The sequence below is a fragment of the Callorhinchus milii genome, unplaced genomic scaffold (genome assembly GCF_018977255.1).
Source record: "Callorhinchus milii isolate IMCB2004 unplaced genomic scaffold, IMCB_Cmil_1.0 Scaffold28, whole genome shotgun sequence".
In the NCBI taxonomy this organism is placed as follows: Eukaryota; Metazoa; Chordata; class Chondrichthyes; order Chimaeriformes; family Callorhinchidae; genus Callorhinchus; species Callorhinchus milii.
The window spans coordinates 2,492,969-2,518,304 of NW_024704769.1; the positions used below are offsets into that span (position 1 = coordinate 2,492,969).

The 25,336-nt window shown below is 53.7% G+C and overlaps 1 protein-coding gene across 1 annotated transcript in view; it reads right to left on the reverse strand.

The window, feature by feature from the left end:
- Positions 1–25,336, reverse strand: part of LOC103172999 (transcription factor COE2) — a 44,211-nt gene that overhangs the window by 8,683 nt on the left and 10,192 nt on the right. Inside the window, exons 4-8 of the mRNA XM_042344476.1 lie at positions 24,686–24,741; positions 23,657–23,730; positions 16,067–16,135; positions 2,371–2,452; positions 1,090–1,207 (exon numbers count right to left, since the gene is read on the reverse strand). Coding sequence (XP_042200410.1) covers positions 1,090–1,207; positions 2,371–2,452; positions 16,067–16,135; positions 23,657–23,730; positions 24,686–24,741 — 399 coding nt within the window. The remainder of the gene's footprint in view (positions 1–1,089; positions 1,208–2,370; positions 2,453–16,066; positions 16,136–23,656; positions 23,731–24,685; positions 24,742–25,336) is intronic.

Here is a 25,336-nt window from a genome sequence, read left to right on the forward strand (position 1 = left end):
TGACGGTTTCAAAAAAGGACACGGTATCGTCACGACAGACTAAACTAACCCAACGCAGCCCCCCCCCCCCCCACACACGCCCCTCGCACAAAAAAAACCCACCAGCTCCACGGTTTCAGATTTTTCGGGCGCCCCAAAAAACCTGCCCCTTGCAAAACTCACAGTCACTACACTTCCAAGTGAGAGAGAGAGAGAGAGAGAGAGAGGTAGGGGTTTTTCCCAGTCGGTCGGTTGGTCGGTCCTGACCGACGCTCCGTTCCCCCTCCCCCCCCCCCCGTCCCCCCGTCCCCCCAACCTTGGGATGTCCTCCCGACGTGAAAGGCGCTGTCTATAATGTGATGTTGTCTCGTATTGTGTCTGTGTGTGTATCGAAGAGGGTTAGACGGTGGGGGGTTAGTGAGCGAGCAATGAGGGGAGGGGAAGGGAGGGGGGGGATTTGAGGAAGGGATCTGGGAGAAGTGGAGGGGAGCTGCGGGGGTGGGGGGCGCGGAGGGGGCGGGGGGGGGGAGGGCAGAGGAAGCCTGGCTTTGAGTCTGATGATTTCTCACTCTGTCGGAGGATATACGGTTTCCAAAGCTACATCCAAACTCAACTCAATCCATCACGTCACAGCCCCAGTGCTGACAGGGTCAGGGGGGGTCGGGCTGACGGTTATAGCAGGAGGCCAGGGCTTTGCCGAGCTCTGTCTCCGCGGGTATCAATCACTGTCAATCAGCCGTGTGCCTCTGTGGGTGCGTGTGTGTCTGCGTGTGGGGTGTGAGTGTGTGTCCGTCCGTGCGTGAGCGCGTGAGCGGTGTGCGTCAGTATGTGTGTGTGGTATGTACCTCAATATGTGTGTATCGTGTGTGTGTGTGTGTGTGTGTGTGCGGGTTGTGTATATGTGTGTAGTGTATGTGTGTGTATCTGGAGTGTGCGTGTCCGTGCGTGCATGTGTGTGCGGTGTGTCTCTGTGTGTGCGCGCGCGCGTGTCCTCGTGCGCGTGCGCGTTTAGTGTGTGCGTCCGTGCATGTGGGTTCACGCACGTGTGTGTGTGTGTGTGTGTGTGTGTGCACGCGCGGCTTGCGGAGGGAGGGAGGGAGGGAGTGTTACCTTCCGTGGGGTCTAGCCGTCGTGCCCTCCGTCCGTGTTTGGAGTTGTTGTGCACAAACATATTGTCCGAGACAGCAAGTACGTGTCCATCCACGTTCATGGTCGTGGAGAGAACAACCTGCGGAGAAGAGGAGGCAGAGACAATAATAATAATAATAATAATAATAATAATAATACTACTACTAATAATAATAATCCTCACATTTGATACAGCGCCTTATCTCGTCTTCGAGATGTCTCAAAGGGCTTCGCAGAAGAGACTTGAAAGCGAATTGACCGTGTGATTTGTGGGCGAAGCGCGGCAGCCGATTGCGCACGGCGGCGTCCGCCACAACCAGCCGTGGATCGAGCCACCAAATTATTATTATTATTATTACCTTTTTCGAGGGGAATTATCATCCCCGGGAAAGCGATCGGCCAATCGACTGGAATGCTGACTGCTGGTAAACAAAGGTGCGCGTGTGCGTGTGCGCGTGCGCGTGTGCGTGTGGAGTAAGGAAACTCGCCCCAAAGTTTCGCCCTGACCTGACCCGCCCGGGAATCGAACCCGGGTCCTCTTCTCCCCCCCCCCCCCCCACCCCCACCGAGCGATCAAACCACTGAGCTCCAGGGTCTTCGGGTGAACGTGGTCAACATTGCTAAGTGTATCTCTGTGTCGATGTCGGGGTCAGCAGAGTGACCTTCCCATATGGAGAGCATCAGTCACCTCCTGACAACTTCCTCAACTGTCTCCTTCCCCTTCCGCTATTCCCGGTCCGTTCAGTCACCAGCAGACGAGACGCGCTCGTGGGGGTGGGGGTCGAGGCTGGGGGGGGGGTGGGGGGGGGGGGAATGGGGGGTTATGTGAACGACACACAACCAACGATCGCACACGTCTCAAAGCGCTTCACGGGATAGAACGTCGAGTGGGTTTTGTGGGCGAAATTGCGCGGCAGCCAATCGCGCACAGCGGTGTCCCCGCAGGAAGAATAAACAGTCGTGGATTGAGCGACCAAATTATTATTATTATTATTATTATTATTATTTTTTTCGGTGGCTGAAGGCAGAGCGGAGGGAATGAGGGAGGGACGAACGGGCGGCTGGAGAGAGGGCGCGGGTGGTGGGGGCGGTGGGGGTGGTACGCAGATCGGAGAGGGAGGGAGTTTCGAGGGAATGAAGGGGTTTGAAAACGAGAGAGAGAGAGAGAGAGAGAGGATCTGGAGATCGAAACCTCCCCCTTCTTTTCCTCCTTCTCCCCTCCCCCCAAAGCCAAGGCCGGGAATTTCCTCCCAGAAATCCTACCTGGAATCTCCGCATATCTCGAGGGTTCCCTGCGGTTTTTAAGCAGTTCTGGTTGCACTTGAGGAAGAACTTCAGGAAGAACCTGGGAAATGGGAAGGGGAGGGGGTTGGGGGGTGTGTGGGGGGGGTGGCGGGGGGTGCGGGCGGGAAAACACACACGAGGAAAAAAAAAAACAGGACCATAAGAATCCTTGCATTTGACACAGCGCCTTATCACGTCTACGAGGCGTCTCGCGGGATCCACTGTAAAGCGTAGTGACTGTACATTTCGCGGGCGAAACGCGGCAGCCAATTGCGCACAGCAGCGTCCACCGCAAACAGCCGTGGGGTTGAGCGACTGATTTCTTTTTGGAAGGGGTTATTACCCCCGGAAAAGCGATCCGCCGATGGTAAACAGAGGCGCGTGTGTGTGTGTGTGCGCGCGTGTGTGCGTGTGTGTGCGCGCGTGTGCGTGTGTGTGCGTGTGTGCGTGTGTGTGCGTGTGCGGAGTAAGGAAACTTGCCCAAGGTTTCGCCCTGACCTGACCCGCCCGGGAATCGGACCTCTCGCTTGCGAGGCGAGGGCTCCGACCCCTGAGCTACAGGGACTCCCAACTCTCTCGGGTTAGAACCTGAGCTCTGGAATTCTGACCGGTTTTGACTCGGAGTCCCTTCGGATGAGACGTCGAATCGAGTTCCCCTTCTGCCGGTTCACAGGCGAACCGTAAAGAAGGTTTGGCGCAAGAATTTGACTGGTACTTGAAGAGGAAAAACAAGGGAAGGGTATGGAGGGGAGAGTCGGGCAGTGGGACTGATTGGGCGGCTCTTCCAAAGCACTGGCACAGCCACGATGGGCCGAATGGCCTCCTTCTGCGCTGTAATATTCCACAATTCTACCCTACGCTTCGCGGTGTATCCCGTGAAGCGCTTTGAGACATGAAAGGCGCTGAGCCTCATGCAACAAATGACATCGATGTATTGCCTTTCAAGTCACAAAGCACGTCCCAAGGATTATTATTGTTGTTGTTAATAGCGCGGGGTGGGGGGGGAGTTGGGGGGGGGGGTGGGGGGCAAATAGGAAGACGAGGAGCAGAATCATTCTCTTTAAATAACGCTCCAATTCAGACAAAATAATAATAATCATAATCTTAGGTTTGATACCACGTCTTCGAGACCTCTCAAAGGATATACTGTAAAGTGTAGTGACTGTGACTGACTGCGAAACACGGCAGCCAATTGCGCACAGCAGCGTTCCCCCACAAGCAGTCGTGGAGTGAGCGATCAGATTATTATTATTATTATCTTTAATTCGTTTTTTGGAGGGATTTATTGCCCCCGGAAAAGGGATCTACCAATCGACGGACAACCGGGTTCCTAATGGCTGCTGGTAAACAGAGGCGTGTGCGTGTGTGTGTGCGTGTGTGTGTGTGTGTGTGTGGGGGGAGTAAGGAAACTCGCCCGATGTTTCGCCCTGACCTGACCCGCCCGGGAATCGAACCCCGGGTCCTCTTCGCTTGCGAGACCAGCGCTCTAACCGCCGAGAGCCACAGGTCAACAAGACCAGCGACAAGGGTTAAACGGCGGCGATTTGGTGCGGAGGGTCCGATCGAAGGGAAGGAGGGAGGGAGGGAGTGAGAGAGAGAGAGCTGACAATCCTCGCTCTCAATAACCCCCCCCATCCCGACCACCACCACCCCTCCCATCTCCCTCTCCCTCCCTCTCTCTCGTTTTCTCTCGCTCTCTCTCTCTCTCTCTCTCTCTCTCTCTTTCTCTGCAGCAGCGCAAAAAAAAAAAAAAGCCTCTCTAAAAAGTAGCAGATGTGTTCGCGCTGACGGCCTGAGGTCCCAGGTGAGATGAAACGAGGTTCTTTCTGATTCCAGTTGCTATAGCAGCCGGATTTTTGTAGCCGTGGTCCCACGACGCTCAAGAGAGCACCGCCTGCTCTCTCCGCTCTCCTTCGCAGGCTGACGGGGAAGGGAGGGAGGGAGGGAGGGAGGAGAGGGAGGGAGGGAGGGAGAGGCAGGCGAACAGGCAGGACAAGCAGGCAACAACCACAACAACACCACCGCCAACAACAACTTGCCCCTCCACTCCACTCCGAACCCGACCTTCCACTGGGTCAGGGCTGATTTCAAGGGGATACAGAGCACCTCACGCGCAGTCGGTAACTGGGAAGTGAAGTGACTGCGATGGAGGCGTAATTGTTGGTGCAGCAAACCCCCCCCCCCACCCCCCACCCCCACACACACACACACACACCCCCTCCCTGCCCTCGACCCACAAACAGCCGCGAAGCGAGTGCGTGATGTTATCTGGGGCGGTGGGGCGTGGGGCGGGAGAGGGAGAGGGGGGGGAGAGGGGATTGTTGGTCCCCCCACCACCCTCCTCACTACCCCCCCCCCCTCCCCACCCACCCACCACCGACCAACCGCCGACCCACCCACGCGCGGACAGCGTCACGTACTCGTTCCGTGGCTGTTTGCGGTTCGTCGGCTGCCGTGGTTCGCCGAAAAAAGGACTGGGTGTCGGCCTGGCTGTGAGTCAGAAGGTCTGGGGGTTCAAGCCCCCCCCCCCCACCCACCCACAACCCACCCCCCCACCCCCAATCCACCCATCGAGGAGAACACACAACATACTGTGGGCTCGACTGCACTTGAGCTGCAGTTGCCCACAGTGTCCACACGGTGTCGCCCGCCCGGTCCTGCGAGAGCTTCCCCAACTTTTGGTGACTTTCAAAGTTTTTTCGGAAAATAGTGATAATTAACAATAACAATTGAGACCTCATCAGCTCTTCGCGACGCCTCGAAGCGCTTCGCGCCGTACACCGCAAAGTGTAGTGACTGCGGGCGAAACCCGGCGGCCGATCGCCCGCAGCAGCAGCAGCAGCGTTCCCCGCAAACAGTCGCGGATCGAGCGACCCAAATTATTCTTTTTTTTTTTAGATTTTTTTTCTTTTTGAGGGGTTATTGCCCCCCCCCGGGAAAGCGATCCTCCAACGCGCGTGCGTGTGCGTGTGTTGGAGTAAGGTGCCCAACCTTTCGCCCGGGGAACCGAACCCGGGTCCTCTCGCTTGCGAGGCGAACGCTCTAACCGCTGACCTACGGGACTCCGAGATCTTTAACGTCCGCCCGAACCGGGGGGAGGTGGTGGGGGGGGAGAGTTGGGGTGAGGTGGGGGGGGGGGGGGGGGGCCGGTGCGAGTTTGGTTTTATCCAAAGGACCACACTTCTGTCGAAGCACCGCCGTTAAACCAAAGGCTCCCCTCCCCGCTATCTGAGCTCTGCAGGTCTATCCCTTTGCTAACAAACACTCGCCATCATCAGCAAGTTAATTAAAAGCGTTCTCTCGTTCTTTTGTGTCTCGCTCCCCACTCAGCCCTCCCATCCCCCCCCCCCCCCCGGCTCCGCCAACTGATGTTCCACAGACGAACCTGAGAGACTTACGCAATTCTCTTCAATATTAAAGATAACTTGATGCAATCTGATGGACTATATATATATATATATCTGCGGTTGTATTTTTTTTGTTGGGGATGTCTCAGAAGGCAGAGGGCCCTAGTTTTATATTCAAATTAAATTCCGACACAATTATTAGGACGAGGCTGGGCCGCGAAGAATCCAAGATTCTCTTTTTTTTTTGTAATTGCAAAGGCAGGTTCTCTCGCAAAGGAAACCCCACTGAGAGTTCATTATCCTGAGCGAAGTTCTCTCGCTCGTTCTCCAACAATAATACTCCTCGCAATGCGCTCCGGTGCCTGGTCAGGTCTTCTTCGCTCCTTTAAAACGCTGCGCCGCAGAACGCGCTGCTGTACGTTGCGGGCGAAACGCGGCAGCCAAAGTACACAGTCACTCCACTTGACGGCGTATAAATATACATGCGTGTGAACGCGAGGTGTTGTTGGCTCGAGGACAAAGGCGCGGTCGAAGAGAAAGGTCTTTAGAGGAGGCAAGAGAAGGGGGTGAGGTGGTGGGATTGCGAGATAGAGTTGGGGGCAGAGATGCTGACCCGACCGCCAATGGCGGGCGGGAGTTGCGGGGGAATTTGAGGCAAGGCGCTGTTGGAGGGAGCGGACGGGCTGATGATATGGGGGGTTAGGTGGTCGGAGGGGTAAGTGGGGAGCGAGAGCGCGGAGGGCTTCCTTCGGAGGCGAGCGCACGCACTGAGCCTGGCCTCTGCCACACCGCTGTGCCCGGCCCCAACGCCGGAGGAAAGCTCTCCCCTCCGCTCGTCACTGTCATTTAACGCACGCTGAGTCCTCACCTGCTCCCGAGCCCCACGCTCCCTCCCTCCCTCCCTCCCTCCCTCTCTCACTCTCTCTCTCTCTCACTCTCTCTCTCTGTGCCCGTTCGGAATTAAACCGCGGAGAGCGAGCATACATAAGCATATATTAGCCCGCAATGCCGGCCATTTAACATGCAAATTCTACCCCAGTGTTTCTCGACGCCTTCTGTCTCAAATTAATTTTGTGGAATTATAATTAGACTAATCTTGCATAATTAATAAGCCGCCTCGTATTTATTGCTAAAGAAGCTTTATCCACCCTTTTTTGTTCCCCCCCCCGTCCCCCCACACGCAAACCGAGAATCCAATGTTGCGTAGTGGTTAGAGCACACGCGCACACACACACGCACACGCACGCACGCACTCACGCAAGCGCCCACACACACACACACGTAGACACCACACGCGCACACAAATGCACACACACATCCGCAAATGCACGCACGCACACACATACGCAAATGCACGCACCCGCGCGCACACAGGCGCACACGCGCGCGCGCCCACACACACGCACACAGGCACAGATGTGCACACTCACCCCGCTCGCAAAGCCATCGATCAATTCACCAATTTGTGAGTGAAGATTTCAGTCAACGTGCGGCCTGTCTGACCTGCCTTTCCTCCCTCGCGCGCAGGGTAACACGTGTCACACGCGGGATCACGCATGTTTCTCACACCTGATAACACAAGCCGGAGCATGTTACACGCACGATAACACGTGCCGGAGTGCCTTGCCCGGTGACTGGGTGTTAAGCGTCACATGTTTTCACACTGCCCCCTTCCACCCTGTCGCTCGCTCTCAGTCTCTAATCGCCTTGAGAGTGTTTTCACCCATTCACTGATGACAAACAGCGGTGGGTCGGGGCGGGGAGGGCGGGTGGGGGGGGTGGGGGTGTGGGTGTCCAGAGGACAGACAGTAAAGGCTGATGATATACAAGTCCACGATTTCATTAAGAAGTCTCGTCAAACACACACTACACTCCTGCAACTTAACAGCCCTGAAACTGCGTGCGTGTGTTATTTCCCCGAGGTGCTCTGTGTGAGTAGCACAACAGGAGGACGGGCACACAACTGAGAGACAGCAATACTGTGTGTATTGACTGCTCCTTTGATATCAACACAAACCACTCTTCCATTCAAGCACTGGGGCCATACTGACCGTGGGCGGAGGGCACACTACGTAATTGCAAGTTGCTGTTGCGTTGCATTGGATTGGATTGGATCGGATCGGATTGGATTGCGGGAGGTTGAGATCGGGTCTTGGAGGGTGTATCTCAAGTGAGGTGTATGTTGCTTTGCCGCGGTGATGTGAAGTCCCTGTAGCTCAGGGGTTAGAGCCCTCGCCTCGCGAGCGAGGGGGACCCGGGTTCGATTCCCGGGCGGGTTGACATGTTGGGCAAGTTTTCCTTACTACACACATACACACACACGCGCACACGCGCGCCGGGTCCGCGCGGAACCCGGTTGTTAGTCGATCGGTGCATTGCCAGGGGGGGTAATAATCCCTTCAAAAAATAATAACAACAATAATTATTTGGTCACTTCAATCCCCGGCTGTTTGTGGGGACGCAATTGGGTGCCGGGTTTCGCCCACAAAATATACAGTCACTGCACTTTACAGTGTGTCCCGTGAAGCTCTTTGAGGCGTCTCGAAGACGTGATCAGGCGCCGCGTCAAATGCGAGGATTATTATTACTATTATTATGATCTCTTTTGATTACCTGCCATGGAAAGTGGATCGGCCGTGTGTTTCGTGGGCGGGACGCGGCAGCCGACTGCGCACGGCTGCACCCCCCGCAAACAGCCGTGGGTTCAGTGACCAAATTCGTTCCGATTATTTTAAGTTATACGCAGCTGTATGGCTGCGTTCTGCGCTCACTGGGTGAATAGCAGACGAGAAAATAATGGCTTCTGTGCTCTGCCTTTCCCCCGCCTGCCCCCAAACCTGCCATGGGAGTTCATGAGGCCATGTACCCCCCCCCCACCCCCACTCCCGCCCCCGTCAATTTGCAAGACAGCTGCTGGGAAAGAGGGAGAGAGAGAGAGAGGTTTTGTGGTGAGTGTGGTTTAAGGGGGAGGGAGGGAGGGATAGGCAGATGGTGTCAATGATCGTCCTTTGACAACCGAGTCACTGTCTGCTTACCCCCCCAACACTGTCCCCCACCTCTTTCCTCCCTCCCCGCACACTCCCCCCCCTCATCTCGCTCTCGATTCCACTGACTAAGTGGTGCCAGGGAAAGCCTCACCCACACACCCACACACACACCCACACACACCCCCGTCACACACATACACACACATCCCTCACACACACACACACTCCTGATGCACATCTCACTCACCCTCACGTACACACACACCCCTCGCACACCCTGACACGTGCACGCGCACGCGCACCCCCCACACACACACTCGCACACGCGCACCACCCTCTCTCACACACACCCACGGGTTTTTTACGGTAAAGTGGAGCAACTGCATGTGTTTCGTGGAAAATTCTGAGAAGTGCTTTGGGATGGTTTATAATAACAACAACAATAATAAGAATAATCCTTGCATTTGTGGACGAAACGCGTCAGCCGATTGCGCCCAGCGACGTCCCTACAAACAGTCGTGGACTGAGTGACCACATTTTTTTGGAGGGGTGGGGGGGGCGGCCTAAGGCTTCTCGCCCTACCCGCCGCAGCCCGGCTGGGAATCGAACCCGGGTCCTCCACGCTACAGGGACTCTCCGCTAAGTGCTGTGATGAGGTGCGGTATGGTCCGGAAAGCGAGGGGTCTCGAGCGGAGTTCTGTCAGAATTCGCTGAGAAGACTGACAGGGCAGGAGGAAGGGGGGGGGGGGGGTGGGGGGGAGAGTGACGGGGGGGGGGGAGTAATTTGATCTCGCAGTGATTAGAGATGCCTCAAGTTGAGCTCTAAAGGGAAAATTAATCTTGTACATCGGCAAATAAGCCCATCACTTGCATCTAATGCAATAATCAGGCAGTGGGAAAGCTCCACTCAACTAAAGCGATCATCGAGAGGGTCTCAGACACACCCTGGGACTGGGTTATGAGAGGTTCTGACAGGTGATAGACAGATGAAATCCTTCCTGGGAATATTCTCAGCGGCAGCCAGTCCAGATGGAAAATCACGGCTCGCGTTTAATATTCATTCCCTGAGACGGGAAGAATTCCCAATTCCCAGGAAATGTTTCATCCATTGCCTTATTTCATGTAACCTGCAAAGCCTTTTTATTTTACATCTTTGTCCGGAGAGAGCTATATATATATTTGTGGAGGGGAATTTATCCATAATATATAGAGAGGGGAATATAAAGAGAGAGAGAGAGAGAGTGACAGGGAAACAGATATATAAGAGAGAAATATATGTGATAAAATATATCGAGTTACGCAGAGAATAGTCAGACTATTCTCAACCCTCTACTCCCCTCTCCCACACGTCTCGGAGCGCTTTACAGAACACACCGTAAAGACAACCGTAAAGTACATGTTTGTGGCCTCTAAACGCGGCGGCCAATTGCGCACGGCAGCGTCCCCACCAACAGTCGTGGCTCGAAGTGACCAAATGATGACGATTATTATCAATAACATCATTATCATTTTATATTTATCCTTGAAAGTTAAAGTTGGTGCAAACCCCAGTGCATTTGGCCTACAGAACCCTCCCTCCTCTCAGCACATCTGGGCCTCATTGCCTCTCCTTGCCGGCTAAACACCCGTGGCCCCAACCCCAATCTCAGCCTCTCTCCCACATGTCCCCTCTCCCCTCGCCAAGCCCCCATTTCCTGCCTCTAACCCCACGTCTTGCCCTCCCAACTTCCCCGCTGTGCCCCAACCCCCATTACTAACAGCTTCTTGCAATTGCTCAGCAAAGCTACCCCGAGGGAACTCATACCCAGGCCTGCGCTAGTGCAGTTGGCTTTATTTATGTTTCTTAACACTCTCACCGACAAGAGTTCGCTCTTTGCGATCAACCGGGGGGCTGGGGGGGGTGGTGGAATGGGGGGGGGGGTGGGGGGCGCTGGCGGGATTCAGGTAAACCAACACAGTACCTCTCTTTTCCTTCTCTCGCTCTCTACCTCCATCACTCCCTCTTCCTCTCTCTCCCTCCCTATCTCTCTCCCTTCCTTTCTCACTCCACCCTCCCTCTCCCCGGCTCTCTGTCTCCCTATCTCTCTCTCACCCTCCCTCCCTCCCTCTCTCTCTCTCTCTCTCTCTCCCCCCTTCTCTCTATCTCTCTCTCTCCCTCCCCACCTCTCCCTCCCCCTCCTCCCTCTTCCTCCCTCGTCTCTGATGACGTCCAGATGTTTGCGCACGGCTTCCCCAATTCCCGCTTTAATCCCCCAATAATCCTGAATTCCCATTGGGTTTCGGGAAAATAAATAAAAACCATCATCGACCCTCTCTCAGAAACGTAGAAACATAGGCAAAGGAGGAGGCCATTCAGCCCCTCGAGCCTGTTCCCCCACTCTATAAGATCATGGCTGACCTGCGCCTCAACTCCAATTACCCCCATTTGCCCCATATTCCTTAATACCCTGACCAACACCCCCAATCTGTCTACCTGTTCAGGTGCGACGAGATTCAAGAAGAGAAGGGAGTTTCCTTCGCTCTCTCTCTCTCTCTCTCTCTCTCGACCACCAATGCCCGGAAATAAAAGTGGGCGCCGCAGCCACGTTTCGCCCACAAGTACCCAGTCACTACACTTTATTCCGCAAAGTTGTCGCGTAACACATCAGTACACACGTATACATGTTATGCAACGATAAGCATTGAGCACTGCTCTGAATTAACAGAGCGGCAGCTAATTAAAGGGGAAGCAGGTGTGAACGGACTTTGTTTCGAAAACCGCTCTAATTAATATGGCTCTGGAATGCTGAGTCAGTGACTCGTTCACTCACTTGGTTCCCCCTACGCCCTCAGGCCGAACCCCCCCCCCCCCCCCCCCCACCATCTGCCCTCGCAGTCCTGGCTGACCCTCCAGATCAGGGCTGGGGAGGATGAGCAGCATTGGTGGAGGTGTCAAGAACAACAACAACTTGCATTTACGTCGCGCCCTTCATGCGGGGTAGTGTCCCTGAGTGGCAGAGTCTAACCCCAAGCCAAGGAGAGAGGGGGGGAAGGGGGGGGGGGCTCGGATGAGAGCTTTAAACCCAGCTCCCGGTCTGCCCGCTCAGGGGTGTGGACGCACAGTGTAGAGGAGCTTTACTGTATCTCTAACCCTGACCTGGGAGTGTGGACGCACAGTGTAGAGAGAGCTTTACTCTGTCTCTAACCCTGACCTGGGAGTGTGGACGGACGTACAGTGTAGAGGGATCTGTGTCCCTAACTCGTGCTCTCACTGATCTGGGACTGTGAATGGGGCAATGCGAAGAGAGAGAGTGAGAGACATACACTGACACACACACACACACACACACACACAGTTGGAGAATCAGAGGGAGGGGGAAAAAGGTGGGAGAGAGGGAGAGGGGAGGGGGTGAGAGGTGGGGGGGGGGGGAGAGAGAGAGGAAGAAAAAATAATGGGAAGTAATTCCGTCGAATCATGTCTCGACTGCTTTCAATTAAACAAGGTTTGCTTTGGAGCCTGGACCAGAGATCAGGGGGGATTAGTGGACAGAGCCAGACTACCCCCCACCCCCCAACCCCCATGATTGTCTTGACTCTAATGAGTTTAGCATATGGTTTGGGGTGGGAGAAGCAAGTAGGTGTCCAGTTCCCCCCACTCCCTCCCCTCGGTATCTCGCACTCGTCTCGCAAGCCAGAGGACCTGGGGTTAAGCGTCGTTCGGTGTGGACGGCGCTATATAAATCCAAGTTGTTGTTGTTACTGTAGAAGGCAGTGCGAAGCCTTGAGTAAATTTACTTACTCCCCACACACGTACACACACACACACACACACGTACACACACACGCGCCTCTGTTTACCAGCGGTAAGAAGGAAACCCGGTTGTTAGTCGATTGGCGTATCGCTTTTCCGGGGGGAACGGCGGTTAATAATACCTTCAAAAATAATAAAATAACTATTAATTATTAATTAATAGCTACAACTGTTTGCGGGGGACGGACGCCGCTGTGCGAAATCGGCTGCCGCGTTTCACCCACGAATTACACGGCGAATTCGCTTTACAGCGCATCCCGTGAAGCGCTTTGAGACGCCTCGGAGACGCGATGAGAGGCGCTGTAACAACCAGGTTCCTACTTCCCGCTGTGTACAGGGGCGCGCGCGTGTGGGTGTGTGGAGTAAGGAAACTTTTTGCCCTGACGGGGTATCGAACCCGGATCCTCTCGCTTAACGAGGCGAGCGTGTTAACCGCTCCGTGAGTTCCAACCTGGCACGTTGGGAGGTTGGGAGGGAGGGGGGAAGAGGGGGCGGGAGGGAGGGAGCCAGGGCAGATCTTTGTGTCAGGCTGATATGACTCCCTGAGGAGGAGAGAGGCTGAGGATCAAGCGAGAGGAGTGTCACTGAGTGCTTCCAGATGGGCTGTATTGATGCCTATCAGTCTCTCAACACCATTGTTTACACTGGCATCTCATATTGTGGCCTTCAAGCGTCGCTCCATCCTATCCCATTACAAGACCCGGACGTTAGCGTTTAAGGGAGAACAGGTGGGATGGCTCAGAGCTACAGGTCAGCTTTTGCCATGGGCGAGGGGGCCGGGAGGGGGCAGAGAGGGCCAGAGGGGGCGGGGAGGGGGCAGGAGAAAAGTCTGGTGGGATGTGATGTGGGAGACTCGAAGAGTGAGGATGGTACCCAGAATGAGTTGCACTTACGTAGCACTCTTCACGTGGAGCCCCGTAGCTCAGTGGTTGGAGCGCTCGTCTCGCAAGTGAGAGGACCCGGGTTCGAGCAGGTCAGGGCGAAGTATTGGGCAAGTTTCCTTACTCCCCCCCCCCCACACACACACACACACGCGCGCGCCTCTGTTTACCCAACAGCCATAGGAACCTGGTCGCAAAGACGTGCAAAGGCACTTTACCAAATGCAAGGATTATTTTATTACTTTTGTTATTATTCACACGGGGTCGCGTCTGGGAGAAGGAAAGGGGGGAAACGGGACTTTTTTTTTTTTTTTTTGCGCAAGGGAGCTGTGGGTGGGGGAATGGAGAGAAATCCGGGGCCAATTGCTAACGTAATGGGGTAGGGCGGCGGGGACGGGGGCGGGGGCGGGGGTGGTGGTGGTTGGGGGGGTGGGGGGGAAAGGAGAGAAAGATTAAAGCCGTGGGAATTCTTTGTTGCCGAGTTTAATATGTGGTAATAACCTCGTCTAATTACTGAGCGATAAAACTAATTGGAAACACAGCAAAATGTTAAATGCAAAATCTGTGATGTTAATTGCTGAACAGGTGCGGGTGTAGGTCTAAATGAGGAGTGTGATTAGAGCGGTCTCAAGAACAAATGTGCCGGGTTCATGTCAGTCATAAATTATTCAGCTACACAGAGGTTCGATCACCTCCCCTTCTGTTTGGGAGACAAACAGAATATAACTCAGACGCAGCCCCGCTCCGGGTCACTCTCGCTCACTCCCGCTCACCGACACGCTCGCTGGCTCGCTCGCTGGCTCGCTCTCACTCGCTCGCTCGCTCGCTCACGCACCCACTCACCCGTCAGTATAAACGCTCGCTCGCACTCACTGACACGCTCACTCATAAACACACTCGCTCACTCACTCACTCACTCACTCACTCACTCACTCACTCACTCACTCATCAATGCAAACACACTCACTCCCACTCACTGGCACACTCACACTCACTCGTAAACACACTCACTCACCTTCGCCGACTCACCCACCCACCCACAAGTACACACACATTCACTCACACTCATCGACACATTGCAGTAGGGTTTCGGCACCTGTGACCAAAAATAATATAATAATAATAATAATAATAATAATAATCCCTGCATTTGATATAGCGCTTTTCACGTCTTCTCGACATCTCAAAGCGCTTCACAGAATAGACTGTAAATTGAATTAACTGTGTATTTGTGGGCGAACGCAGCAGCCGATTGCGCGCAGCAATGTCCCATTTATTATTGCTTTGTTTTGGAGGGATTATTATTATTAGGTGTGTGGAGTAAGGAAACTTTGCCCAAGGTTTCGCCCTCTTCCTGGAATTGAACCCAGGTGTCTCGCTTGCAAGGCGAGTGCTCTAACCACTGAGCTACAGGACTCCGCACACTCACTCACTAGGCGCCGGGGGAGCCCAGAGTGTGCGTTGGGGTAACTGCCGGAGTTCTAACCAGGTTAAACCCCATCGCTTGCCGTCGATATCACTGTCGGGCAAAGCTTTCCTGCTGCTTGTCCAGCACTCGCGCACACATTCGCTCACTCACTCACGTTCACTCACTCACTCACACACACACACACACATTCACTCACTAATTCACTCGCTCACACACCTCACTTATAAACATTCTCACACACACTCACAGTCCAGTTCAGATATCACACACACACACACACACACACACACACACACAACAGAGAGCTGAGGATTAGATGATATCTGTGTCGCCGATCTATAATGTTGGCTCTGTTTATTCAGGGAGGAGGGTTTATTTAAAAGGGAATTGTTATTTCCCACCCCCACCCCTCTCACCCTCATCACTCTCAGTGATTGACTGCGGATTTCTGAGCCTGAAACAGTTTGGGAGCACTCGACGATCCCGAAGCAATAGAGAGCTCGGAACCCACTGGGCTGTGCGTTTGCATTACCGTTCAGCAGGAAAAACTTTGCTTCGCGGACCGAAGCGATGTAGAAATAGCAGAGTGTGCCAGAAAGTGTGCTGACTCCCTCCCTTCCTTCCTTCCCTCGCTCCCTCCCCCTCTCCCTCCTTCGCTCGCTCATTCCTTTGCTCACAGTTCCCCACTCAAACCCCCCACACACACGCGCACAAACACACGCATTACTGCAACGTCAGCCTCTCAACCTGAACGTTCCTGGACCAAATACAAGGCTTAATAGCATCATTATAATAGCTACAGGCACCTTGACATCACAACGACAACGGCAACAGTTTAGCTGAGCGCTCTTGGCTGACACTTTTTGCCCGTAAAGTACCATACAACACAGGACAACGTTTACAACAGCGCCTTTCACAGCGGGAGGATGTCTCAAGGTGCTGGACAGTCGAGGATTGGGACCCGAGCTTGGGGTTTGGGGAAAGGGAGGGTGTAGGTCAGAGAGGGTTGGGGGTAGGAGGGGTGGCCAAAGGCAGGGTCGAAGGGGAGGCCTGCCTTGAAGGAGGCGAGGGAGAGGGCAAGGCGGTGGGAATGTGGGATGGAGTTCCAAAGGATGGGGGCGGAGAGGCTGAGGGCGTCTGCTGAGCGGAGGGAGCGGACAGGTTGATAAAATACGCCGTCACTGGCAGGTCTGGGCAATGTTGAAACGGCGCTGTATCAAACACGAGGGCTCGATGATTACCTGTCGATGATAACTGGGTCCGATGGCGTCTCATTACGATTCCCGCAGCTTTTCTTCTCACAACACCGGCTGAAAAGCAACCAGACGATGGCCGTCAATGGGCAGTTTCCCTCTCTGCCATCTCCCCTAACCCTCCCCCCACCCCCACCTTCTCTCTTCCATCGCCCCCTCGCTCATCCAAACCCCCTTCACCCCCTCAGCCCCAACGCCCCCCCCAACCCCACTCCAACCCGAAGAGGCAACTCTCGCTCTCAAAGGAATCTGGGATCTGTCGGCAACCAACAAAACCCAATTCTCACAAAAGGACAGAAATGTGTGGAATGTAGCGAGCGTGGAAACAGAGGGAAAAGGCTGTCAACTTTTATTGCCTCATGAGATAAATCAGCATCCAGTCTGGGAGACCAGAGGATGCGTGTGATTCACGACAGAATAAATAGCAACGACACCCCCATGTAATCTGATATTAATATAGTCTGTCTATTCCTGATATTAACACTGACACCTCTATATAGTCTGATATTAACAGTGACACCTCTATATAGTCTGATATTAACAGTGACACCTCTATATAGTCTGATATTAACAGTGAGAACCTCTATATAGTCTGATATTAACAGTGCGCACCTCTATATAGTCTGATACTAACAGTGAGAACCTCTATATCGTCTGATATTAACAGTGACACCTCTGTATAGACTGATATTAACAGTGAGCACCTCGAAATAGTCTGATATTAACAGTGAGAACCTCTATATAGTCTGATATTAACAGTGACACCTCTGTATAGACTGATATTAACAGTGAGCACCTCTATATAGTCTGATATTAACAGTGAGAACCTCTATATAGTCTGATATTAACAGTGAGAACCTCTATAATAGTCTGATATTAACAGTGAGTACCTCTATATAGTCTGATACTAACAGTGAGAACCTCTATATAGTCTGATATTAACAGTGACACCTCTGTATAGACTGATATTAACAGTGAGCACCTCTATATAGTCTGATATTAACAGTGAGAACCTCTATATAGACTGATATTAACAGTGAGAACCTCTATATAGTCTGATATTAATAGTGAGCACCTCTATATAGTCTGATATTAACAGTGAGAACCTCTATATAGTCTGATATTAACAGTGACACCTCTATATAGTCTGATATTAACAGTGAGCACCTCTATATAGTCTGATATTAACAGTGACACCTCTATATAGTCTGATATTAACAGTGACACCTCTATATAGTCTGATATTAACAGTGAGCACCTCTATATAGTCTGAAAAGAGCAGTGACTTATATTGTCTAAGATAATGTTCCAGTGCAGTGCTGGAGGGAGTGCTGCAATGTTGTGCTTCAGATGAGACGTTAAACCAGGGTCCCGTCTGCCTGTTCGGACGGACGTGGTGCGAGTCGAAAAGCGAAGGGAATTTCTCCCGGTGTCCTGGCCAACAATCCCCCAAGTAAAACTGGCGACTCAATTTTGTGGGGGACGTCGCGAGGTGCGCAATTGGCTGCCGCACGTTTCGCCCACAAAATACACAGTCACTACACTTTACGGAGTATCCCGCTTTGAGACGTCTCGAAGACCTGATGAGGCGCTGGGTCAAATGCGAGGATTATTAATATTAGTTTGGGGGGTGTAGTGCGTGCGTGTGAGTGTGTGTGTGTGTGTGCGTGTGTGTGCGTGAGAGTGTGTGTGTGTGCGTGAGAGTGTGTGTGTGTCGCGTGTCTTACTGTGAGGGTCGAGGAAGGTGTGTGTGTGTTTGGGTGTGTGTACAGGGAGGTGTTGGTAGTGTGCGTCTGTGTGTGTGTGTGTACACGGAGGTGTTGGAAGTGTGGTTGGTGTGTGTGTGTGTGCTTGTTTTGTGGGGTGGTGGGTGGGGTGGTGGGGGTGGGGGTGTGTGGTGGGATGGGGAGGGGTGGTGGGGGTGTGGGGTGGGGGGTGGGTCGCGGGGTGTGGTGGGATGGGGAGAGGTGGTGTGGGGAGGGGTGTGGGGTGGGGTGGGGGGTGTGGTGGGATGGGGAGGGGTGGTGGGGGTGGGTTGGGGGGTGTGGGGTGGGGGGGTGTGTGGTGGGAGGCGAGAGATCTACTAATCCTAACCAGCGACCAGACCCGCTCTTTGTGCTGCGTTTGCTCCTCACGGGCAAACCCCCCACCCCCCACCCCCCCCCCCAGCCCCCAGCCCCCCCCCCCCAGCCCCCCCTCCCCCTCCCCTCCCGCCAGCGAACCAGCCTCAAAAAAACAAAACAAAAAGCTTCTAAATTCACGCCATCTGTCAGCCCCAGTGAGACCTCAACGAAAAGGCTGGCATCGCGCAGCCTGTCTGACTGCATCCTCCCTCTGCTCTGCTCTGCTCAACAGTGTCATTAAACAGATGTAAATCACATCCCTCTCACTTTAAATTATAACAGCTCCCGGTCCTCCGAGAATTGGGGGACAGCTCTTAATTCTCCCCCCACCCCCCCTCACCCCCCACCACCCACCACCACCACCACCACCACCACCACCCTTCTCGCTCTCTCCTCTCTCTCTCTCTCTGTGTATCTGTCTCCCTCCTCCTCCTCTCCTCCCCCCCACCCCCACCACCACCACTACCACCACCCCTTCTCGCTCTCTCTCTCTCTCTCTCTGTGTGTGTCTCTGTCTCCCTCCTCCTCCTCCTCTCCTCTCCCCCCCCCCACCCACCCACCACTACCACCACCACCACCTTCTCGCTCTCTCTCTCTCTCTCTGTGTGTCTCTGTCTCCCTCCTCCTCCTCCTCTCCTCTCCTCTCCCCCACCCCCCCCACCCCCCCCCCTCACCCCCCCCCCCCCCCCCCCTCCTCCCGCCTCGCACAACTCTGAGCTGCCGTCCGACGCGAAGGGCGCTGAGTAAATAAATCAATCAATCAATCAATCAATCAATCAATCAATAAACAACGGGTATCGTCGCTGTTGTCTTTTCTCGGCCGTCGTTTATCGATGCTGACGGAGATCTGTCCGGATTCAAAATTCCCGAAACTTTCCTCCGTCCCCTCCTCCCCCTCTCTCCCTCCCTCTCTCTCTCTCCCTATCCCTCACCCTCTCTCTCTCTCTCGCTTCCTTCCACCCCCATCTCTCTCTCTCTCTCTCCCTCCCTCTCCCTCTCCCTCCCTCTTGCTCCCTCCCTCACTCCCTCCCTTCCCCTCTCCCTCCCTCTATCTCTCTCTCCCTTTCTCTCTCTTTCTCTCGCTCTATTACTCCCTCCCTCGCTCTCTCTCCCTCCCTATCCCTCACCCTCTCGCTCTCTCTCGCTTCCTTCCACCCCCCACCTCTCTCTCTCTCCTCCCTCTCCCTCCCACTCGCCCTCCCTCCCTCTTGCTCCCTCCCTCACTCTCTCCCTCCCTTCCCCTCTCCCTCCCTATCTCTCTCTCCATCCCTCCCCCCACACCCCCCCCCCCTTTTTTCCCCAGTTAACAACCTCTCTCTAATGTCATTATGTTTAAAGTGATGCCTCCTAAGTTTCTAAGCGCCTTGAGATCCATCTCATCTGATCGCCCAGAGCAAAAGTGTGTTGTTTTCGCTCTCTCTCTCTCTCTCTCTCTCGCTCATTTATTTTAATGAATATTTTCAAAAGTCTGCTATTGGGAGGCAGGGAGAGAAAGAGAGAGAGAGAGAGCGAGAGCGAGAGAGGGAGGGAGGGCGGGAGGGAGGGAGGGAGGGAGGCAGCGGAGGTAGGGAGTCAAAAGAGCGGAGGGAATGGCGGGAGAGAGGGAGGGAGCGGTAGGAGGGAGAGAGTGAAAGGGAGCGAAGGAGGGAAGGGAGAGGGAGGGGCGTGTTGGGGTAGGTGTGGGGTTGGGGCTATACCGATTGCCCTCCCGTGCCCCCCACCCCCCCCCCCGCCCCACCCCCAGTCTCACTCCGTACAGTTTCTCAAACGCTCCAGGACGTTACTCCACGTCATAGGAAGGCAAGTTGTTTGTTGTTGCCCCCACACACAAACAGCCACCTACAGCCCCTCAAGCAGCGTCCAGCCCATCATCACCCAAGCCCCCCCCCCCCCCCCCACCCGCCCTCACGACCCCCGGCTCAGCCGAGCCCCCGTCCTCGTTAAAAGACCTCATGGCTTTTCTCTCTCCCAAACGGCCGACAGACCAACTTGCGCCCAGCGATGTCCTCGCGAAACCAGGGCACCCACTGGGAGAACTCTCCCCCACCCCCCCCCCCACCCCACCCCCCCTTTCTTCGAGACGTCTCGAAGCCCTTCACAGCACACGCCGCGAAGTGTAGTGACTGCCCGCCCCAAACCCGGCAGCCAATTGCGCACAGCAATTGCGTCCCCACAGACGGCTGTGAACTTCCAGCGAACCAATTAATATTCTTTTTTTTCTATGAGGATTAGTTATTACTATTATATTTTTACCGCGAGGTTAAAAAAAAAACAGAGTGCGGAGTAAGGAAACTCGCCCGAACGCCCTGGGCCGGGAATCTCGCTCGCTCTAACCACTGTTCAGGGCTCCGCATAAAAGCAGAGTTATTTCCCCCCCTTCCTCCCTTCTCACCCCCTCTCTTTCTGTGCCCCTCCCCGCCTTGTAGTCGAGCACAATACACCAGTGTAGCTCTAACCTGCTATCACAGCCAAATAGGTTCCTGATTGCTAGCTCACACCATCAATTTGTAACCAGTTAATTTCCCCCTGGAACATTTTTTTTTTCCCCCTACGAGGAATAGACTGCAAGCTCCGAACTGCGTCTTGCTCGCCTGAAATATTTGTTCAAGAAAAGAGAGAGAGAGAGAGAGAGAAAAAAAAAACACGGAGAGCGGGGGGAATTGGCTTGCCTCGACGCGGCCCCCCCCCCCCCCCCCATCCCCCACCCGAAAAAAAAACAACATAAAGCAGAATAATTTCCGAGCTGCCAACAGGAAAAAGCTCCCTCGGTAAATGTCCTTCCCGCGCAGGAGAGGTCGAAGGAAATCTTCTCCGGGGCTCTGCTTCGACGACTGAGTTGTGGGGGGTGGGGGGGGGGGGGTTGTGGGGGTGGTGTGGTATTTGGCGGGTGGGGAGTGGGGTCTCAAAGCAGAATGTTGCCTATTCCGACCCCCCCCCCCCCTATTCCCCCCCTATGCCTATTGTGGGGACGTTGGAAAAAGGCCCTGCTTCAAACGTAAGGGTCTCTCCCGCAAACTGCACAGTCACTACACTTCTACAGTGTATCCTGCGAAGCGCTGCGAGACGCCTCGAAGGCGCGATGAGACGCTGCGTCGAACGCGAGGATCGTTGTTGTTATCATTAAGGGTCGTTGTGACGTGAAATCCCAGCGAGCGGTTGGAGGTGTGGGGTGGAGTGTGGGGGTGGCGGTGGGGTGGGGGGGGCGGAGGGGGGCGGGGGTGGGGGGGGGAAAGGGAGTAATAGGACATCCGTCCGCTCCCTCTGCTCCGGGTCCCCAGCCCGGTCTACCCCGCCATCGACGGTCAAGGCCTTCGGCCTCTCTGTTACCCCTTGTTCACGGGGTGCGTTACTGGGGTCAACCCCACTCACTGCAGAACAAATAAGCCTCCGAGACCAGGAGGGGAGTATTTGACACGGGGAGCGAACGAACTTATTCCGGGCCGGAAAAAAACAACCTTTTCCTGCTTTTCCAAAAGAAAAGAGAGAGAGAGAGAGAGAAGAGAAAAAAAAGCTCCGAAAAGAAATCTTTTTTTAAATATGCTTTTGAGAATACAGGAATGCCGGATTGTTCCGTGCGGATTTCGAACCTTGTAATTCCCAGTGTTCGGGGAATTGTTTTTTTTCTTTTTTTTGGGTAAAACCAAATCCTTTTCCCAGATGTTTGAGAAGAAAGTTCGTAGGTCAATGGAGTCAAAGGCCAACAGTGTGAAGTGAGGCACTTAGGCTCACGGAAGGTTTCTACAGCCCCCGAAAGAGGCTATTCTGGTCTGTACTGATGCTCCCCCTCCCCCACCCCGATCCACCCCCCCCCCCACCCCCAACCCCTACCCCTCACTCTTTCCCCCATCTGTAATGTTGCTCGCTCCCCCACTGGAGCTCTCTACTCTAACCCCATTCCCTGCGCGCTCTCTCCCCCTCTCCCTCTCCCTCTCCCTCTCCCTCTCTCTCTCTCTCTCTCCCGCCATTGTGTCTGCGCTGGAGCTCTCTACTCCAATCCCGTTCCCCTCGTGTTCCTTCTCCTTTCGCCTCCATTGTATCCCCTCCAATAAAATATCGTGAGGAGAAACTACGCTTGGGTCAAGCAGACGGTAGACAGTAGAAGGAATGGAATGGAATCAGGAGATGAGTTCAACAGCAATGAGACATGGAGTAGGAATGAGACTGAGGAGGTGGACACAATAAATCTTGATCTCAGCTCCGTGGAAATGTAGGACAAGTGATGTGGTTTCAGCTGCTCAAACAACAGTACATAGGCCGACACACACGTTGATGTTCCCCCATTTCCCCACCAAGACCTGTGCCTCAAACCTTCTGGAATTCGGCAAAGCGGGGTCCCTCTTCCCCAGGAGGGAGAGTGCACGTGTGGACCATCTCAGCTTAGCCCTGTGGCTCAGGGGTTAGAGCCCTCGCCTCACAAGCGAGAGGACCTGGGTTTGATTCCCGGGCGGGTCAGGTCAGGTCAGGGCGAAACATTGGACAACTTTCCTTACTCCCCTCCCCACCGCCCCCCATACCCCCACCACCCCCTTTACAGTCCATCCTGCGAAGCGCTTTGAGACGTCTCGAAGACGGGATAAGGCGCTGCATCGAATGCGAGGATCGATATTATTATTATTATTATTACAGCGGTAGCGATTGAAGTCGGGGCGTGCGCGCGTGTGTGTGAGTGTGTGTGTGAGTGTGTGCGTGTTTGTGTGTGTGTGTGTGCGTGTGTATGTGCGTGTGACAAGGAGAGAAGCACCTGGGACCCGCTCTCCCTCAGAGACATTGAGGTAACACTGTTTACTGTCTGGTAGGTTGACACCTGCTGAAGCTCTGCTCGTGTTAGTAATGTGTTCCGCAGCGCTGCCTTTTGTCATTAACTGTTCGCTCACACCTGCCAATTATAATCTGTGACTTTCACGTCAATACCAACGGGAGAGAGAGAGAGAGAGAGAGGGAGAGGGAGAGGGACAGACCGCTGATGTAATAAAACTAATAATAATAATGATAATAACCCCGGCATTTGATACGGCGCCTTATCACGTCTTCGAGACGTCTCACAGCGCTTCACGGGATGCACTCCGAAGCGAATTGACCGCACCTTTTGTGGGCGAAGCGTGATGTCTCGTGCGGGAATAATAATAATAATAATAGTAATGATGATGATCCCCATCGCGTCTTCGAGACGTCTCAAATCGCTTCTCGTAACGTACCGTAAAACGTAGTGACTGTGTGTTTCAGCGGCCAATTGCGCACAGCAGCGTCCCCACAAACAGTGGTGGAATGAGTGACCAAATTATTATAATTATTATTATTGTTTTAAAGTCACAAAGAGCAGGTACTTGCAGTAGTAGTAATAATAATAATAATAATAATAATGTTTCGACTTCATACAGCACCTTTCACATCAGGGGACGAGGTCCCAAAGTTGGGACAGAGCGCAGATATATTCGACTGATCGTAACTTGTTTACCTGCACATGACTTCATGTGTGAGGAGAACGCGACACATCTCTGGGTTCTTGTTTTGTCCCTCGTAGATTATGGGCTGTGAAGGAAAGCCGGAGAGGGAGTCAGCCTTCAGCCAGTAAACAACAACAACAACAACTTGGCTTTATATCCCCCCCCTTCACCCGGGCTAGAGTCCCGCAGAGCTTGTAAGGTACTCCGTTACCCCCCCCACCCTCTCCAACTACAACCCTACATCCACAACCTCCTTCAAACCTCACCCCACCCATACGCTCCCTTCGCTCAACCGACACCTGCTTCATCGTAATAATTCTAACGAGTAACAATAATATTCCTTGCGCCTGATCACGTCTTCGAGACACCTCAAAGCGCTTCGCAGGAATGTAACCGTAAAGCGTAGTGACTGTGTGTTCTGTGGGCGAAACTAGGACACCAAATAATTTGCGATGTCCTGACATGAGAAAAATCCTCATTTTCGCGCCCTCTCTCCCACGACATGTTTCACACAGAGAGAGAGAGAGAGAGAGAGAGGGAGAGATCCTGGGAATAATATGTACAGCCGTCAAATATATCAGAAATCATAGTGGGGGGGGGGTGTGGGGGCGGGATAGGTCACAGTAGTTACTCCCCACGAGACCTGGCTCCCAATCCAGGCAAGATTGATGGCTTGAGCTTTCCTCTTGTGGACGGTCAAGTGACGCAGGGCAGGTGGAGGCACACAAGCACCGAAGCGATTAACTCAGGAGTCCTGTCGTGCGGTGGTTACAACGCTCGCCTCACTAGCGAGAGGACCCGGGTCCGATTCCCCGGCGGGTCAGGGTGAAACCTCGAGCAAGTTTCCTTACTCCACCCGCAAAGACACAGTCACTACACCTTGCAATATATTCTACCAGTGAGCGATGCCGTGAGCACGGGTGTGAGCGAGCAGTTAACTTTGATGCGTGTTGCATGCGAGAATTTGATCGCAATTGACGCACAGCAAAGGTAGACACACACCCACACAGTAAGGCAGACACACAGACACAGACACCTACCTGTTTGGTCACTGAGTCGATCAGTCTCACATACAAATCTTGCTCCGTCCGTACACCTGAACAAAGACAACAACAACACGACCGGTTCATACCCAAAGCATTGAAACTTTCTCTCTCTTATCTCTCTCCATCTATTCTATCTCTCCATCTCTCTATCACCCTCTCCCCCCCCCCCCCACACACACACACACACCTCCCCCACCCACCCCTCTCCCTCTGTCTGTCTATCTACCAATCGATCAATAAATGCACGGATGATCCATCTGCCCAACACCACGCAGCGAAGGGGAAAATTATCCCAACTCAAAATAGCTCTTCAAAATTTGGGATGAAATAAAATATAATAACCTCCTGATAACTCGTCACACTCGCAGGGAAAGGGCATCAGTGATGAGTTATCAGGAGTGGAGTTAGCCGTAAATAAATGTGACTGGGATAGCGAAAGCGTTCTGACTTAATTGGTGGTGTCAAGTTAAACCGGTTATCAGTTGTTTCCTTATACATATGTTTGTATGTGTTTGTGTATATCACATAATACACAGTCACTACAGTTTACAGTATATCCTGTGAAGGATAGACACGTTTTGGAAGTGGCACATGGAAAAGGAAGGGAGAGGAGGGAGGGAGGGGGGGAGGGAAGGAGGGAGGGAG